At 55.2% G+C, this 18,203-nt stretch overlaps 2 protein-coding genes across 2 annotated transcripts in view; both read left to right on the top strand.

Annotated features, from left to right (window-relative positions):
- Nucleotides 1–9: 9 nt before the first annotated feature.
- Nucleotides 10–12,668, top strand: PTSG_04003 (single-stranded RNA 5'-3' exonuclease; the record flags this gene model as incomplete). The annotated part of the gene is made up of 37 exons (XM_004994843.1): nt 10–280; nt 530–583; nt 723–848; nt 1,063–1,096; nt 1,242–1,356; nt 1,679–1,775; nt 1,940–1,988; nt 2,155–2,274; nt 2,458–2,604; nt 2,793–2,885; nt 3,135–3,242; nt 3,388–5,138; nt 5,396–5,469; nt 5,702–5,858; nt 6,139–6,232; nt 6,491–6,619; nt 6,862–6,948; nt 7,090–7,141; nt 7,311–7,419; nt 7,634–7,759; nt 7,947–8,081; nt 8,303–8,353; nt 8,511–8,618; nt 8,834–8,923; nt 9,050–9,084; nt 9,385–9,496; nt 9,651–9,715; nt 9,871–9,913; nt 10,091–10,152; nt 10,446–10,498; nt 10,723–10,785; nt 10,934–11,118; nt 11,381–11,509; nt 11,741–11,821; nt 11,994–12,151; nt 12,293–12,391; nt 12,575–12,668. The coding sequence occupies exons 1-37, from the start codon at nt 23–25 to the stop codon at nt 12,666–12,668; spliced, it is 5,343 nt and encodes a 1,780-aa protein (XP_004994900.1). The 5' UTR covers nt 10–22.
- Nucleotides 12,669–12,885: 217 nt separating this feature from the next.
- Nucleotides 12,886–18,203, top strand: part of PTSG_04002 (uncharacterized protein) — an 8,410-nt gene continuing 3,092 nt past the window's right edge. The window contains exons 1-18 of the mRNA XM_004994842.1: nt 12,886–13,012; nt 13,151–13,199; nt 13,449–13,507; nt 13,706–13,891; nt 14,048–14,153; nt 14,371–14,426; nt 14,567–14,644; nt 14,783–14,842; nt 15,003–15,078; nt 15,390–15,493; nt 15,718–15,846; nt 16,067–16,138; nt 16,281–16,383; nt 16,578–16,697; nt 17,070–17,138; nt 17,423–17,600; nt 17,806–17,946; nt 18,189–18,203. The exon at nt 18,189–18,203 is cut by the window's right edge and continues 47 nt beyond it. Of these exons, the coding sequence (XP_004994899.1) occupies nt 12,930–13,012; nt 13,151–13,199; nt 13,449–13,507; nt 13,706–13,891; nt 14,048–14,153; nt 14,371–14,426; nt 14,567–14,644; nt 14,783–14,842; nt 15,003–15,078; nt 15,390–15,493; nt 15,718–15,846; nt 16,067–16,138; nt 16,281–16,383; nt 16,578–16,697; nt 17,070–17,138; nt 17,423–17,600; nt 17,806–17,946; nt 18,189–18,203 (1,684 nt within the window). The 5' untranslated portion in view covers nt 12,886–12,929. The remainder of the gene's footprint in view (nt 13,013–13,150; nt 13,200–13,448; nt 13,508–13,705; nt 13,892–14,047; nt 14,154–14,370; nt 14,427–14,566; nt 14,645–14,782; nt 14,843–15,002; nt 15,079–15,389; nt 15,494–15,717; nt 15,847–16,066; nt 16,139–16,280; nt 16,384–16,577; nt 16,698–17,069; nt 17,139–17,422; nt 17,601–17,805; nt 17,947–18,188) is intronic.

The raw sequence follows: 18,203 nt of genomic DNA, 5'->3' as shown, positions 1-18,203 counted from the left end.
AACCACAACACCGGTTACAACGATGGGAGTGCCGCGCTTGTTTCGGCTGCTTGTGGAGCGCTATCCACTGATACTGCGAGGGCTGGACGAGCCACCGCCGCCAGAGTTTGACAACCTGTACCTGGACTTCAACGGGATTGTGCACACATGCACCCACGGCAATGAGCTTGCTGCAACGCGATCCCAGCAGGAGATGATGATGGCCATCTTCTCCGCCATCGAGCAGCTGGTGGACGCCATCAAGCCCAGAAAGGTCCTGTTCATCGCCATCGATGGCGTGGTACGTACCCAACACCCAGATCCACGCCCATGTTGTCACATACGCACCACACCCACGTGCAACAGACGGGCACTGCATGCCTGCGAAGATGGGGTTGTGGGTTGTGTTTGAGAAGAGCATCAGGGCTGTGTTGCGCGTGATGTCTGCTGACAAGAAATGCAACACAAGATGGGCTGTGTGTCGTGTGTTGCTGAGCGTGTCATGTTTTGTTGACTGTGTGCCATGCATTGTGGACTGTGCACGATGCAGGCACCGCGAGCAAAGATGATCCAGCAGCGCCAACGCCGCTTCAAAGCCGCAAGGGTTTGTGCAACAGCACTGCGACTGCATTCGTTTGTGCCACACACACACACACACACACACACACACTCACTCACACACACACACACTCACACACACACACACACACACTCTCTCTCTCTCTCACACACACAATCAACAGGCACGGAAGCAGTTCCAGCAAGACAACCCTGAGCATGGCGATGCGTTTGACTCCAACTGCATCACCCCTGGCACAGAGTTCATGGCGACCTTGGAGGAGTACCTCATCTACTTCATCCAGCGCAAGGTCTGACATTGTGTGGCATGTTTTTGTCTGTCCCCTAACCCCGTGACCTGCTCTGCTCTGCTGGCAAAAGTGTTCGTCCACACTCCTCCTGCGCCATTGCCATTGCATTTGTTTCCTTGCCGCCCTTTTTGACTCTACACACACACACACACACACACACACACACGCGCACACACACACACGCGCACACACACACGCGCACACACACACACAGGTCGAAGAAGACGCAGCGTGGAGGGATCTCGAAGGTGAGCCAAGTCGTTGGTTTAGCCCCCAACGTAGCTGCATCACATATGCGCGCGACAGTACCTGTATGTAACCTGCTTGTCACATGCTGCACCTTGCCAGCGATATTGTATGTCTCATGCGTTGCGTTTTGCCTGCGACGTGCAGTTGTGTTGAGCGGCCACCGCGTTCCCGGCGAGGGCGAGCACAAGATCATGGACTTCGTGCGCCGGCTCAAGAGTCAGGAGAGCTACGACCCGAACACGCGTCACTGCATCCACGGGTACACCGCTGCTGCGCGCGCACCGAACTGCTCTTCTCTTTGCGTCGAGTCGTTCGTCCCCACGCCCGTCGCCATTCCCATTGCCACTCACACGCAACTCACATCCCACAAACAAACAAACGCACACATACGCACACGCACACACACACAAACGCACCACACCCAACACCCAACACACACACAACACAACATAACACAACACACACACACACAACACAACATAACACAACACACAAAACAACACACACACAACACAACATAACACAACCAAACACAACACAACATGCACACACACAAAACAACATACACATGTGCGTGACAGGCTCGATGCAGACTTGATCATGCTGGCGCTGGCAACACACGAGCCGCACTTTTGCATCGTGAGGGAGAAGGTGTTGGTCCGAAAGCGCGGACGCAAGGTCAGCAAACACACACACACACACACACACACACACACACACACACGCACGCATTTGTTCTTGTATGGGTTGCGGTAGCCCTTTCGTCTTTCCTCACACATCTTCGTGCTCAACAAACACAAACACTCACTCGCCCACACAACCACACATGTACGCGGTGGTAGATTGTCAATGACCTGACCAGCAAGGCGACCGTGTTCCAGCACACGCAAGGTGGTGTACAATACGCACACGGCACACGCTTGTTTGACCACCTGTCATTGCACTCGCTTCATCGTCTTTGTTTACTTCCCACAAGGCTATAGTCTTACCCCAACGCACAACACACACACACACACACACACACACACACACACACACACACACACACACACCACAGAGCTGCAGCTGATCCACATTGGTCTGCTTCGTGAATACCTCCATCTGGAGTTGAGTTTGCGGAACATTGGTCCGGACTTCCGCCAGGGCCTCGTCTCCTCCGCCGCTGCGCTCCGTGACGGTACACGCTTGTCGTGCGCGTATGAGTGCATGTGCGTGCGTGTGCGTGCGTGTGCGTGCGTGTGCGTGCGTGTGCGTGCGTGTACATGTGGCAGATGTGTGCCTGTATAAACCACTTGCAATTCAGTTGCTTGTCTCAACCTCCATATCACACACACGCACACACGTGCATGTGTCCGTGCAGCGATGGTTGATGCAAAGTTTCGGCAGCTGCCGGAGGAGATGCAGGCGCTGCGCACATCTGTTGTGCAATCGCGAAACGTCGAGCGTCTCATTGATGATTTCGTGTTTCTCACGTTTTTGCTGGGCAACGACTTTCTCCCCCACTTGGGTGCGTGTCGTGCGATGGTGTCAAGCATGCACATGTTTGCACACGTGCTGGTGTGCTTGGTGCTTTGAATGCGCGTGTTCACGCGTTGGTACGCACAATGGTTCCTGCCCATGTCATCGTGGCTGCTTTGAGCTTCGTCTTCCAACACCACCACCGATCCTAATACCACTCACGCTGCTACTCTGCAGTTTGCGCTGATCTGGACGATGACGGGCTGGACGCAATCTTCAGCGCGTATCGTGAGGCAATTACTCGCGAGGACCTCAAGACACAGTACCTTGGTTCGTTCGAGCTGTCTGTTGCTGTTGTATGTCACCTGTCACACCTCGGACACATGAGCACATATGAACACATGACCACACACACACGCACGCACACACACACACATGACCACACACACATGAACACACACACATGAACACACACACACACGCACACACACACACACACACACACACACACGCACACACACACACACACGTTGCCACTCATGCATGCCCGATTGTGCTGCGTGTTTGTCTATTGGACAGTGGATGCGGAGAAGGCGACGGTGAATCTTGCCTTTCTTCGCGCCGTCTTTGAAGTGTTTTCACGCACCGAAGAGCAAGGCTACAAGCAAGAAGCCCAAACAGAAAAGTGTAAGTGCGCATGTGCTCCGTGAACAGTGATGCTGTGTGTTTGTGTGCGCATGTGAGAATGGAGCGTGTGCTTGGAACCACACGCGTTCAGGCCAGTCACAAGGCACCACCACCACAACCAACACGTCTCTGGTTCCCACTGCAGCGAAATCGACCAAATCCAAACGTGGTGGCGCATCGCCTGCAAAGCCGTCAGCTGCAGCAGAGCAGCGGGCCAGCGAGCAAACTCAGCAGCCGGAGAGGAAGAAGGCCGCAGGCGCCTCACATCACACACATCAACCAGCAGAGAAGAAGAAACAGCAGCAGCAGCAGCAGCCAACGAAACAAGAAGATGAAGAAGGAAAGAAGAAGAACAAGAAAGAAGAAGAGGAGGAGGCGCCGCTGTCCACGCCCGAATCCGCAGCGCTGAATAGCCTCCTCCAACGCGCCACCAACCAGGCTGCTCCGTCAACCACATCCTCCTCTGCCCCTTCCAATGCACCTCAACAGCAACAGCAACAGCGGCAGCAGCAGCAGCCTGTTGATGTGCCCATGGCTGCGTTCAACCCCGCCAACGTGTTTGAGCAGATGGCGAGCGGCACGGGCGTGAATCCGTTCGCGCCAGCAGAGGACGACGCTGCCTTTGACCCTGCGGTGTCTTTTCAGCCATACAGCTTCCTGGAGGAGGAAGCTTATGGTTCACAGGACGTGCCATACTTCATGAGCCACTCACCCATGCAGCAGCGCCCACCACGCCCACCACCACCAAGCGCGTTTTACGGCCACCCGCGCCCGCCCGTCCACCACCCCATGCACATGCACATGCACATGCAAATGCCGATGCACATGCGGATGGGAGCGCCACCGCCACGCCCCCACGCGCCGTGGCAACGGATGCCGCCGCCAGGGGTCGCGTATGCGTCCCCGTATGGCCCTGCGCGGCCACCTGCTCCCCATGTGCCCGGTATGCCGTTTGCGTACAGACCCCCAGCCCCACCACCACAGCAGCAACAGGCACAGCAACAGGCACAGCAGCAGCAGCAGCAGCAGCACGCCCCTGTGTCTGGCCGGCTTGGCGAGTTGCTGCAAGCTGCATCGTCCAAGCAGGCAAAGCACCAGCAGAAGAAGAGCAAGGGCAAGAAGGGTGCCAGGAAGGACAATCAGGACGACACGAGCGAGCCCTTGAGTATTGCCGAGCTGGAGGGTGGGCTGGACGCAGCCATTGCAACAGACCCTGCGCTTGCACCAGCAGCGCCAGCAGCGCAGACATCGGCAGCTTCTGGTGGTGGCGGCGGTGGCGGTACACTGGCAGCCTTGTTGAGCGGGAAGAGCCCATCAAAGTCACAGTCAACGTCGCAGCCAAAGCCAAAGCCAAGAGTAGCCGCGCCACCAACATCGGCAGCACCGGCAACCACGTCTGATAAGGTGCCGCAGCCGTCAAAGAAGACAGGTGCTTGGGGCACTCCCACCACCGCCACCGCTACCACCACCTCTGCCTCCAAGACAGCGGGGACGGCTGGCGTGTCGGTCGGCAAGAGGGCGCCTGCGCTGCGGCGAACGGCAAAGGGCATCGTCGTTTCCGGTGGAGGCGGTAACAAGGCAGCAGCGGACAAGAACACCACCACCAAGGACAAGAACACGAAGGCCAAGGCAACAACAGCATCATCATCATCGTCGTCTTCGTCTGGCAAGCAGCAGACGGGCAGTGAGAAGAAGCAGAAGAAAACGACGAAGACGGCAGAAGAAGGTGGTGAAGCCACGAAAGCCGGGCAGGGCAACAACGAAGCAGACAAGGAGGCCGTCGTTGAGGAAGAAGAAGAGGAAGAGGAAGAGGAAGAGGAAGAGGAAGAGGAAGAGCCTACAACGCGATGGGTTGTTGGTGTTGGTGACATCTCCACCGTGGACGACTACTACCGCGTAAGCTCAAGAAGGAAGGAGGGAGGGGGCGAGAGGAAGTTTGTGTGCGTGTGTGCGTGTTTGTGCGTGTGTGCGTGTTTGTGTGTGTGTGTGTGTGTGTGTGTGTGTGTGTGTGTGTGTGTGTGTGTGTGTGTTTGTGCTCTATGTGTGTCTGTGGGGTTGTGCTTTATGTGTGTGTGTGTGTGTGGGGTTGTGCTTTATGTGTGTGTGTGTGCACTCACGTTACAACACAACACGCGTGCACGTGCGTGTTGCAGGTCAAGTTTGAGGACGTGGAGGGCCACCCCGTTGATCGCGTGGTGCTCGTCAAGGAATATCTCGAAGGATTGCTGTACGTGAATGGTGAAGGGGATGCTTCTGGTGGTGTTTTTGCACGTGTTCGTTCGGGAGGAGGGCATTTGCGCATTGCTGCCGTGACAGCACACACGCAATCACACGATCACACTGTTACTCGCACACATATACACACTCTCTCACCCACCCACCTTCACCCTCACTCATGCACACACACACACACATAATCTCTCACTCTCTCACACACTCTCACTCGTGTCCTTCTACAGGTGGACCCTCAACTACTACTACCAAGGCGTTGCGTCCTGGTCGTGGTTCTATCCGCACTACGCCGCTCCGCTGCCCACAGACGTCCTCGCCGCGTGCGATGTTCTCCCCTCCATCGCATTTGACGCAGAGACAACACCGCTCCTTCCCTTCCAGCAGGTGGGGGACGAATAGCGTGCTGCCTGTTGTCCTCCGTCCTCTCTTTCCCTCGTTTGCTTCCTTGGGCTATTTGGTGTGCGTGCGTGCGTGTGTTGTGTGTGTGTGCGTGTGTGTTGTGTGTGCGTGTGTGCGTGTGTGCGTGTGGTGTGTGTGTGCGTGTGTGTGCAACACAGGCTGCGCGTATCGCTTCCCCCTCCTTTGCCTCGCCATCACCTCATCAATCAACACCATCGTCAATCAACACTGCCATCACCATCATCGTCATCTTCACGGTCACCAGCTTCTGACGGTTCTTCCTGCGGAGAGTTCGCAGCTGCTGCCGCCCTCGCTTCGCCCGCTCCCGCTCGACCAATTGAAGGAGTTTTATCCATCAGGTGGGGAAGTGGCTTGAGGTGGGACGGCATGAGAGTATCGGCCGTCTTGTGTTTTGTGTCGAGAGCATGCGCGCACGTTTGTTATCCCTATCACACCCAGGTGCATACGTAGTCACTCAGGCACATACGAAGTCCCTCAGGCACACGCTATCCCTTCGCACCCCCCCCCCCCCCACCCACACACACTCACACACACTCACTCACTCACGCACAATCCCTTCACACACACACATGCACGCTTGGCCGTGCCTGCTGCAGAGTACCCGTGTGTTCCGGACGTGCGCGGGCGCGAGTGGCGGGACATTGTTGTCATCCCCGTCATTGACGGCGAAAAACTCCACTCCGCATACACGCGTGCCATTGCTGCTGCGCCACTCTCTGACGAAGGTGTGCCTGGCTGGAGACAGTATGGCGAAAGTCATGCGAGTGACAGCGCATGAACGCGCAGACGCATGCATGTGTGAGCATGCGCACATGCACCACACACACACACTCACACACACACGTGTGTGAAGCGCATGTATCCACTGTGCACCTTGGTGTGGCCATCATGCACACTCACTGCCATTCGCTGGGGATCTTTCCCCTTGCTCTGCTCTGCGTCGTCTTCCACGTGCACATGTGTTCAGAAACTGCGCGCAATTCGCACGCGCCAGCGACCCGCTTCACCTTTGACAGCTCTGCCGCGCACATGAACAAGCCGCCACCCGGTGCTGGTGCGTTGTTGGACGCACCCATTATGTGGCATGCACAGTGTTTTGTTACGGATTGAACCCGTTGGCATGCGCTCACTTGTGCTGCTATTTTCTCCTCTGACACACACACACACACACACCCATACATATCCATTTCAACAGAGATGCTTCGTGCTCACACCACACGCTGTTCGTCGGCTCCACTCGAGCTCGGGTGAGCGGCAGTGTATGTATGTGCACGTGGGTTGACGCGGGGCGTGGAGATTGCACGAATCACACATGCACACACATCAGATGTTCATACAAAACACACACACACACACACACACACACACACACACACACACACACACACACACACACACACACACACACACACACAGGCCGCTGCCCGAGGGCCGGTTCAAGCCTGTTGTGCTGCCAAAGTGCAACACGGGCCCGTTTGCGCCTCCACCAGCGTTCCCAACTCTCAAATTCCTCCGCTTCACCGCAGTGAGTCCACTTTGCTGCACGTCTTTGTTTGACAGTGCGACATGTCGTTTCGCCAAACACACGCGCCCACGCGTTCATATGCATGGGCATGCAAACGCGCCCCCCCCCCAACTCACCCCAACACCGCATAATTGACACTCATCCATCAACCAATCATCAACCTCATACACACATCACCAACCACCATATCATACTTGCCTCCATTGCGCTGCAGACACTGGATGACATTGGCGTGCGTGTGCTTGGCCCCCGCAGCCGGCTGCCGTCGCTGTGCATCCGCCTTGAGGACGGGCTCCAGCCGCCATCCGCCCGCCCCTCCGCCGAGGAGCAGCGTGCTACGGTCCGTGTGGGCACGCACACCTGTGTGTGTGTGTGCGTGTGTGTGTGCGTGTGTGTGCGTGTGTGCGTGTGTGTACGCGTTTGTGCGTATATCAGGGTCTTGTGCGTCTTTCACTCCCACGTGTTCAGTCCCAGGCCTTGCTTACCATCGTCTCACGTTACCACCACCGCTGGCTCGTGCTGTTCAGGCCAAGGCGGCAAATGACCCGGAGAACTTTGATCTGTATGTGGAGGACATCAAGCGTGCACGCATTGCGCAGACGATTCGACTTTTGCTGAACAAGACATACACTGTCGACTACCCGTTCCCATGCGTTGGCAAGGTGCAGGCTGCTCATGGTTGTGGCAGCGGGCGTGGGGAAGACAGCGGTTAGGGTGGCTGTGGTGGTGGGTGTGGTTGTGGTGGTGGTTGTGGTTTTGCGAAAGCGTACTCGTGTCACCAACAATGCCGGTGTGGAGGCGGTGGACCGTCGCACACACACACATACATGCACACACGCCTTGGCTGATGTCGTGCCGCTGAATGTGCGTTGTGCTGCTGCAGGTTGTGTCGGCGTACGATGAGGAAGGCCACCATCGCTTCCACCGCGGACAGGTGAGCAGTTCCAGTGTTGGTCATTTTGGTCGCGTGTTTTGCTTTGCCTGTGTTGGTGTTCCTGCTTGTGCATGTACGTGTTTGTGCATGTGTGTGTTATGCTTGTGCTTGATACACTTGCCTGTACTCAAACAAGCAACCTTGGGTGTTGGCGCAGGTGAAAGTGCAAGCCGATGCAACGTGGGAAGAAAAGCGGACAACGGTGCGCAACGAGTACCTGACAAAGCGTGGCGTCGACGTTGGCGACATCGAGCTGCTCTTGGAGGTGCGATGTATTCTGTGCACACGTCGCTGTAACCCTGCTTTGCTGTGGCTCAAAGCACGTGTTTTCTGTGCCGGAGCCGCACGACGCGAGTGGTTGTGTGCGTGTTCATGTACTTTGACATTCATGTGTGTCCACGGGTTTGTGTTTGCACTGCCCTCGGACCCTGCTTTATCTGAGACCGCAAGCATGTACTTTGCTCGTATTGATTGCATCAGGTTGCTCCGCTTCGTGGTGTTGTCCAAACAACGTCGTACAACGTTGTCGAGGACTTTGACATGCAGAACACCGTTCTTGTTCCAGCGCAGGTGTGTGTGTGTGTGCGTGTGTATGTTTGCGCATGTGCAAGCCCGCAGTCCCTCCATGTTGCCACCTTGACCTCTCGTGGCGTTGGCAGCGCTCACGCCATGATGTGCGTACACCTGTCTGAACAGGCAATTCCGTCCACAAAGCCGCGCGCCGACAAACGGTACAGAGCACACCACCTGCAGTGTGAAGGTGCACACCTTGCCGTGCAGAACATTTCCCTTTCATTGCAATCGCTCCCTTTGCGCGTCGTCTCATCCGCACACACACACACACACGCACGCACGCACGCATACACACACACACGCACACACACACACACACACACACACACACACACACACACACACACACACACACACACACGCACGCACGCACACACACACACACACACACACACACACACACACACACACACACACACGCACACACACACACACACATACCCACTCACACACACAAGGTTTGAGACCCGCCAGCGCGACCGCTCCAAGCCGCTGCTTGAGAAGGGAGATGCGTGTGTGTGCCTGCTTGAGGACAATTTCGGTGTGACGGCCCGCGTGACCGGAACAACGGTGAGCAAGGAGCTTTTGCGCTGTTGTTACATGCAATCGGTTGTGTGTCGTCTCGTCATTGTTCGGTAGGCTTGCCTCCCCTCCCCAAAAAAAAAATGTGCTGCTCAGACATACGCGCACGAACTACATATTCACAACACATGTGGATGAACAGTCGAAGCATGAGCAGCTGCTTTATGTGATCAAGTCGATCCCTTCGCCCCCGGACGAATTTGAGAGGTGGGAAATGAACAGCGAACAAGCACTCGCTTTCGTCTCCTATGCAGCTGTTTTCGTGTGCACATGTTGCGGTTTACTCTGCACCTCTCACCTCAAGCCCCTCCTGTTTCCTTCATTTCAATCACCACCACCACCACTGCTGTTGTCGTCGCCAGCGCCGCTGCGTTTGCAGCCAAACGCCTCGCAGCCCAAGAGGAGGTAAGTCGTGTGCGCATGTGCGAATGTGATTGTGCGTGTGTGTGTGTGTGCGGGTGAATGTGCGTGTGCGTGTGCGAATGTGCGCGTACGTGTGCGTGTGTACATGTGCCCGTGGAATTCCGCATGAGAAGTGCGTCATGGTGGCATTGTCTGACGAGCAGCGACGTACATATTCAGGAGTTCATGGACGAACCGAAAGCGGCGCGGGCTGTGGGCATCAAGACCATCACGTTCTCAAGGTACGAAGGAGACGCATTATTGTCGTATTTGCGCTGAGTGCATTGTACACGTTTCGACATCAACACATACACAGACACACACACACATAGACTGACAGGCAGGCAGACACACAGACACACACACACACACACACACACACATATAGAGACACACACACAGACACACACACACACACACACACGTGAGCACGAACACATGGTTGAACGTGCACGCTGCGCACTCGTCCCCTTACTTTCTCCCGTCGGTTCGCAACATGGCTGTGCTCACACTGTCGTGCTGGTTGTGATCACAGACTTGCCAGCTGCATCTCCGTGCGCTTGCCGGATGGGCAGCGAGCTGATATTGGTGAGACCAGCACAAGTCACAACTCTCTAAGTTGCACGTGCTTGCTCATGTTACATGTTCTAAAATACCATGCCACTCAACCTACACAACCGTCTCTCGCCCAATGCACACGCACACACACACACACACACACACACACACACACACACACACACACACACACGCACGCACGCACGCACGCACTCTCTCTGTCTCCACGTGTTGACATATGTGCTTGCGCTCAGGGCTGGGCATCAAGTTCTCGCGTCGTCAGCTGTACATGGCAGGATACTCCCGCGCAGTGCCAGGTGCAGCCATGGCGGCAAATGTGTTCGAGGCGGAGGGTGGATGGCTCCTGGCACGTGGTGTACGGTGGACACCACCTTATGTGGAGTGAACAGTATCTCATTGAGCGTTCACACACACACACACACACACATACACACACACACACAGACAAGCGCCGTGGGAACGGTGCGGTGCGCTGGCAGTACACACAAGCGGCGGTGTCGCTGATGCAAGAACTGAAGACGAAGTTTTCGGCGCTGATGGCTGTCATTGATTCAGATCCCAAGCAGGACCTCTTTGACCTCAAGCAGCTGCTCAGGCACGACAGCGACGTTGAATCTACTGCTGACCAGGTGACATGTCGCAGTGGTGCTGGGAGTGTACATTTGTGTGTAGAAATGTGTGTGTATATGTGTGTGTATGTATGTATGTGTGCATGCATGTGTGTGAGAGGGTATTTACTCAGTTCAATAGTTCATGCAAGGTGCGACTTGCCTCGCTCAAGCCAAGCGCAGTTCTTCACCCAACCTCCACCACTTCAATTCCTTGCATTTCCATTCACATGCACCACCACCCGTCTCCTCTCCTTGTGCCCCCCCCCAACGACGGCCTCAGCTGCTTGCCTTCCTCGCTGATCTTCCAACGGCGCAGCAGCCGCTCACGTCCTGCGACAGCCGCGCAATGCCGCCCCACGCCATTGCCCAGCTCGAACAAGCCATAGACGACGCTCGCAGCGCACACAAGGTGCACGCATGTCTTCACAACCATGTGTGGTTGTTTGTGATTGTGTGGTTATGTGAGCGTGAGCTTGTGTGTGTGTGCTTGTGTGCGCGCGCGTGTGGGTGTGCGTGCGTGTGGGTGTGCGCGCGTGTGCGTGTGTTTGTGTGTGTGTGCGTGTGGTTGACAGTCTCCATGACATGATTTCACCACGTATCCATGCATGCGCGTGTTGACATGAATACACACCATCAATAGGATTTGCTGACGGAGACGCTGCGTGTTGCGGAGTTTGGTCTTCGCCCGGCGGTGCGCCTGCCCACCGCACATCGCGACCACGTAAGAGCGCTATTCGCTTGCAACTGCTGCTGCTGCTGCTGCTGCTGCTGCTATTGTTGTTGTTGGCGGTGTTCTTGCTGGATGTGCTCTAGAGTCTGATGTCACACACACATGCACATACATACACAAACATGCACACACATATACACGCGTGCGCAACTGTGCTGGCCAGGCTTCGTTTGGGATTGGCCACCGCGTGGTGTGCATCTGCGACAGCGGCCCCGTTCCGTTTGGGCTGACGGGCACCGCTGTTGGCGTTGAGGCGCGCGGGCAACGGGTGCAGGTTCTCTTTGACGAGCCCTTCCTCAGCGGCAACAACCTCGGCGGAAGGTGTGTGTGTGCATGTGCATGTGTGCGTGTTGTGTGCGTGTGTACATTTGTTTGTTTGCTTGTACGTGTGCTCGTGATCTCACTTGCTGCTCATCGGCTGACGCCATTCTCGCCACACATGCGTCGTTCGTTGTCCGACAGGTGTCGTGGCTTCCGCGGATACACGCTGCCCCACTGGTCACTGCTCAACCTCACCACCCGTGCTGGCCGTGTTGCCAAGCGATACCAGCCAAAATCAAGGTTCGAGTGAGCATGTGTGCGTGAGCGTGTGTGTGTGCGTGTACGTGTGCGTGTGCGTGTGCGTGTGCGTGTACGTGTGCGTGTGCGTGTGCGTGTGTGTGTGTGTCTGTATGGGTGTTTGGATGACGGAACACTCACTTGTGTTTGTTTCATGTGCCTGCTCCCACCACATGCCCCTTGCAGTGGCGGGAGTGGTGGCAAGCAGCGTGGGAAGAAGAAGCAGGAGCAGCAGGCCTCTGCTAGCACTTACAATCCCTTTGCTGCCCTTGCCTCATAGCTGTGCTCTGTTCCCTTTGTTCATGCATGTGTTCTTCTGTGCGTGAGTTCTTGTGTTCTTGTGGAGGAGTGTGGGTGGGTGTGTCGAATCGTTGACTTGTGCTTTGCGTTTTCGTGTGAACGTTATTATTGCTGCCCTTTGTTTTGCCGCAATTGCCTTCCCCATCTCTGAGCGCTGGGAGCAGTGTAAGATTTCAGCGAGTTTTCCCCAATAAAATTGGAAACACAACAAACAAACAAACAACAACAACAAAAACCAACGATGATGACAACCAAGACAACGCAAGAGCATCACAACGACGGCGATGACAGCAAAGGGTTGGAACGGCAGCTGTACTCAGACAGGTGAGGCTTACGTGGCGAAGGGGATTGCTCTTGCAGTGCTTCTCGTCCTGCTCCTGGCTTGTGTGCTTGTGTACTTGTGTACTTGTGTACTTGTGGCCTGTGTTCACACTCTCTCTTACGCTCCATTGATTGCTGCAGCGAGGATGGGATCATCTTGCTGCCAAATCAGACGCAATGGATGGCCAAGGTGTGCGCGTGTGTATGTGTGTGTGCGTGCGTGTGTGTGTGCATGCGTACATGTGTGTGTGTATGCGTACATGTGTGTGTGTGTGTATGCGTACATGTGTGTGTGTGCGTGCGTGCGTGTATGTGTGTGTGTGTGTGTGTGTGTGTGTGTGTGTGAGTGAACAATGGTGCAATGGGTGTGCTGCCGTAGATGCTCTCCAGACACACAATGCCTGGTCTTGCCGGCTGCCCTACCTTTGGCATGCCACAGGAGCCATTTGGATTTGAGGCAGCCATCGACGACACCCTGGGCTTCATCTACTACCTCGAGTGCGTTGGGGCAAGCAAAGGGGAAGAGGAAGGAGTGAGGGTTATTCACCCGCAGCAATGTGCTGGGGTGTGTTGTCGTCTCGTGTGGCGCAGCGACCTTGTGTTGCAGTGGCCTCGCACGAGCACTTACGTTCTTTCACACACACACACACACTCACACACACACATACACACACACATACACACACACACGCACAGCCATCTTCGATGTGAGACACATGCGCATCTAGCAGCCCGACACACGCGCCCGTCCTGGCGACACCAGCGAGGATCGATGCACCCCAGAACATCAGACGATCCCATCCGCCGCACATCGTCTTTCACCACCCAGCAGGTCTACGAGGTCGAGCTCAGTGCAAGCGAAGGCTCGTCGCTGCTCGAAAAGTCAGTCTGACGGCAACTTGCGTGTGTGTGCGTGTGTGTGTGCGTGCGTGTGTGCGTGCGTGCGTGCGTGCGTGCGTGTGCGTGCGTGCGTGCGTATGGTTGGTCACTTGTGCACGATTCGTTGTGTTGGCTGTGCTCATCGTCCATGATGTGCAGGTTTGGCTTCGACACCACCGGTGACAAACAGTGCTTTGTCAGCAACATTGTCGCAGACAGTCCGCTTGCGCGATCCAGCGTGCCGCTTGGCAGCGAGCTTGTGCAGGTGTGAAATGATGTTGCGGTTTTGTGCCTATGTCTACAAGCACATCTGTGTGTGTGGTGTGTGTGTGTGTGTACGTGTGTGTGTGCGTGTGTGTCGGTGCGTGTAGGTGTGTGTGTGTGTGTGTTTGTGTTGGCTGTGTGCGAGCGGATGCAGTGGTTTGCTTCTCTTGCCTTGGCGCTCACATCTGATGATTTGATTTGATTCATGTCATCATCAGATCAACAACACGGATGTATCACACTTTTCCAGCGCCGATATCCGCACAATGCTGCTGTACGAATAGACTGCACACGTCCTGCGCTGGCAGGCATTGCACGTAACAGCACACCCACACACCTACACACAGGTACATGTATACACGCGCCCATCTCACACGATCACAACACACACGCACGCATATACACATATGCCAGGCAATGCAGGGGAGCAACGAGCCTTTCGCTCGTCAGCCGATCCCGAACGCGAAGACGAACATTTGACAAGTCATCAAGGTCGTACCGTACACACACACACACACACACACACACACACACACACACGCTCACTCACTCGCTCAGCACGCGCATCAACATACAAGTGGTGCTCACCAACCACCCCACCCCACCCCACTGCGTGCGCTGTTTGTGCAGTCTCCGTATTTTTCTCGCTGACGGCCGCTACAAGACGCTCTTCTTCTGGCCAAACTCAACGTGCGTATGCGTATATGTGTGTGCGTTTTGTGCACTTGTATTTGCGTGCATGTGCATGTGTGGTGCGTATGCAGACATGTCATCGTGCCTTCGCTGCGACGTGACAGCCTCACGTGTAGATCGGTCCTTCCGTGTATTGTTACCGCCGTCGCCACTTCAGCGTTCGCGACATCATCGAAGAGTTGTGTGAGAAGCTCGACATTGCCTGCCAGAACTGTTTCGAGCTCATGCTGCAGGTACTTGGAAAGCAACGATGGTGATCAGTGGTGAGGGGCAGGGCTCAGAAGATGATGGGCTGCTGGTCATGTTCCAGCACAAGCGCATTGGAGAAGTACTGTCATGTAATCTCTCACTTTGTGTGTCCGCTTCACGCTTGACGTTGACGCTGGTGCTGTGTGCTTTGTGTGTGTGTGCTTTGTGTGTGTGTGCTTTGTGTGTGTGTGTGTGTGTGTGTGTGTGTGTGTGTGTGTGTGTGTGTGTGTGTGTGTCTGTGCTTTGTGTTGTGTGTGTGTATGTGTGTGTTTGTTCCCATGCGTTTTGTGTCCAGGAAAAATCTGGGGACCGCGTGGTTCTTCCCCGCTGCTTTTCCATCCAGCACCTCGCTGATCTCCTTGCCGAGCACGACTCGCTGCAGTGCGCATTTCGTTTCAGGTCTGCACGTGATTGTGGATGTGAGGCTTGGAACCGCCATCACTGCCATGCTTGCGTTTCTACACACACACACACACACTCACACACACACACACACTCACACTCACACACACACTCACTCACCCACATACGCGCGCGCACACACACACACACACACAACACACACTCTCTCTCGCCCACTCACGCACACACGTGAACGCATGCACACGTACCGGTCGTCACAGATACATCCCGAAGACACCGGACCGCCTGATGCGGCACGATGTGAAGGCGTTTGTTCTTCTCTTTGAGCAGTGCAGCCGCGATGTTGTATCTGCGCACCTCCCATTCATCGCCAACGACACCCTCCTCAGGTGTGAGACGAGAACAACACCAGTGTGCACTGCCACTTGCGTGCACACGTGTGTGCATGTTTGTGCGTGCGTGAGAGAGGGAGAGAGAGAGAGTGTGTGGGTGTGCGTGTCCAGACGACTTCATGCCAACGGCACTCTCTGTTTACATTCTGCTTGCGTGCTTGTTTGAATGTGGGTGTCCTCACTTCTTGTTTTGTTGGTGATTTGCATTTCATGGTAGATTGGGTGCGCTCAGCATCTTCCTCTGGTCCTTCTTGCAAGGAAAGCACAAGGTGGACTTGCAAGCCATCGGGTAAGTTGGCTGCTGGCTTGTGCCCTTTGCACATGTCATACCTCCTCAAGACTCTGCTATTCTCAGTCCATTGACTGGTACGCTTAAACCCATGCGCATTGGCTTGTTCCCTCACCACTTGCACACACACACACACTGGCAGGAAAAGCATTGGCTTTGAACAGTTTATACCTGCACACGTCGTTGCGAACACCCGCGGTCGTGATCTCCGCAAAGTCCTGCGCACAAACATGAAGAACGTTGAGGTACAAACGGCACCACGTCGTGAAGACATTGCTCTGCGTGTGTGAGTGTGCATGCCACTGTGTGTGAGTGAAGAAGTTCATCTGTTACGCGGTTTTCCGCCTGTTGTGTGTGTGTGTGTGTGCGTGCGTGTATGCTCATACATTTGCTTATTTCTGTGTGCTTTCTTCACGTTTCTCCACCCGGATGCAATCAGGTCGTGCTCCAGCAGTCGAAAGTGACGGAGCAGCAAGTGCCCAACACACTGCGGATGTTTTATCTCAAACTCGTCTGCAACGAGCAGTCTGTGGTGACTCACTACCACGACGCGTTTATGGTGCGACCGTGCGGGAGTGATGGTGAAATTGCACCGTGACATATGTGTCGTGATCACATTCATTCTGTCTGTCTGCTTGGCTGGCGGTCTCTCCCCGAGTTTGTGTGTGTGTGTGTGTGTGTGTGTGTGTGTGTGTGTGTGTGTGTGTGTGTGTGTGTGTGTGTGTGTGTGTGTGTGTGTGTGCGTGCGTGTGTGCATCTCACTCACTCACTCACTCACTCACTCACTCACTCATTCACTCACCCACGAACTCTTCCCTCCTTCACCCTCCACTCGTGGCCACCACACTTCCCCGTACACTCACTCATATGCGTGTGCGTGTGCGTGTGCGTCATTGTTTCTCTTCATCATCCGTGGTGAATTGGAGAGCAGATGGGCAGCAGTGGGAAAGTTGCCATCAGCTTCGAAGACGGTCTCACGTTCATGCAGCCGGAAGCAGAGGTGAAGACGAGAGCGAACGTGCCAGTGCACGTGTTTGACTTTATGTGTGTGTGTTGGGGGGGGGGGGGTTCTGTGCTGCTTCTGATGCTGACCGAAACAATTTGTCTTTTGCGCTGCTATTGTTCAGCTTGCTCATCACAGTACACACACACGCACACACACATACACACACACGCACACACGCACGCACACACACGCATACACACACGCATACACACACGCACGCACACACGCACGCACACACGCACGCACGCACGCACGCACGCACACGCACATGTACGCAGCGTCCGCTTGTGCTGGGAAAGTTGGCGGACGTGCGATCGCTGACACTCGCGCGAAACAGCTCGTCCCCCGTGTATGCCGAGCGAGAGAGCAGCCGGGGAAATGTGTTCCGAAGCGACACATCCGCACACCCGCCACTCATGCTCGCTGACCTCCACCGCTTTCGCTGCAAACACATCGGTGAGCATTGCCACATTCCAGTCTCCAATGCCGCGCAGGAGAGAAGGAATAGGGGGAGGGTTTCATGTGTGCTGACTGCAGGACTGCCAACTGACAGCAAACACACGCACGCACACACACACACACACATACACACACATACACACACAACATACACATACACACACACACACACACAAATACACACACGTGTGCGGACTGGCAGGGATGCGCAGCAGCAGTCAGAGCGGGGTGACGAGCACGGAATACGCGCTGACGATTCGATTGGATGCGGACCCGCGAGATGTGACGTTCCAGGTCATCTCCTCCGTCTCCACCATCTGTGCGCTTGTGCAGAGTATACTCGGTGCGCTCACCTTGGTGCTATTTATTTGTTTGTTTGTTTGTTTGTTTGTTTGTTTGTTTGTTTGTTTGTTTGTTTGTTTGTTTGTTTGTTTTGTTTGTGTTGCGTGATCTTAACGTGCCAACGTCTTGTGGTAATGTCGCTGGTATCACTTGTTCACGCATGTCCTCATGAGAACTGCATGGCGATGCCCAATTGCGTATGTATCCGTGTGTTTGTTTACGTGTGTGCTGGCACGTCCACAGGTTTCTACAACGCGC

This window comes from Salpingoeca rosetta, assembly GCF_000188695.1.
Source record: "Salpingoeca rosetta unplaced genomic scaffold supercont1.9, whole genome shotgun sequence".
NCBI classification, from domain to species: Eukaryota; class Choanoflagellata; order Craspedida; family Salpingoecidae; genus Salpingoeca; species Salpingoeca rosetta.
Note: the sequence above shows the minus strand (reverse complement) of the source record. Positions and strands in the feature narration are given on the sequence as shown.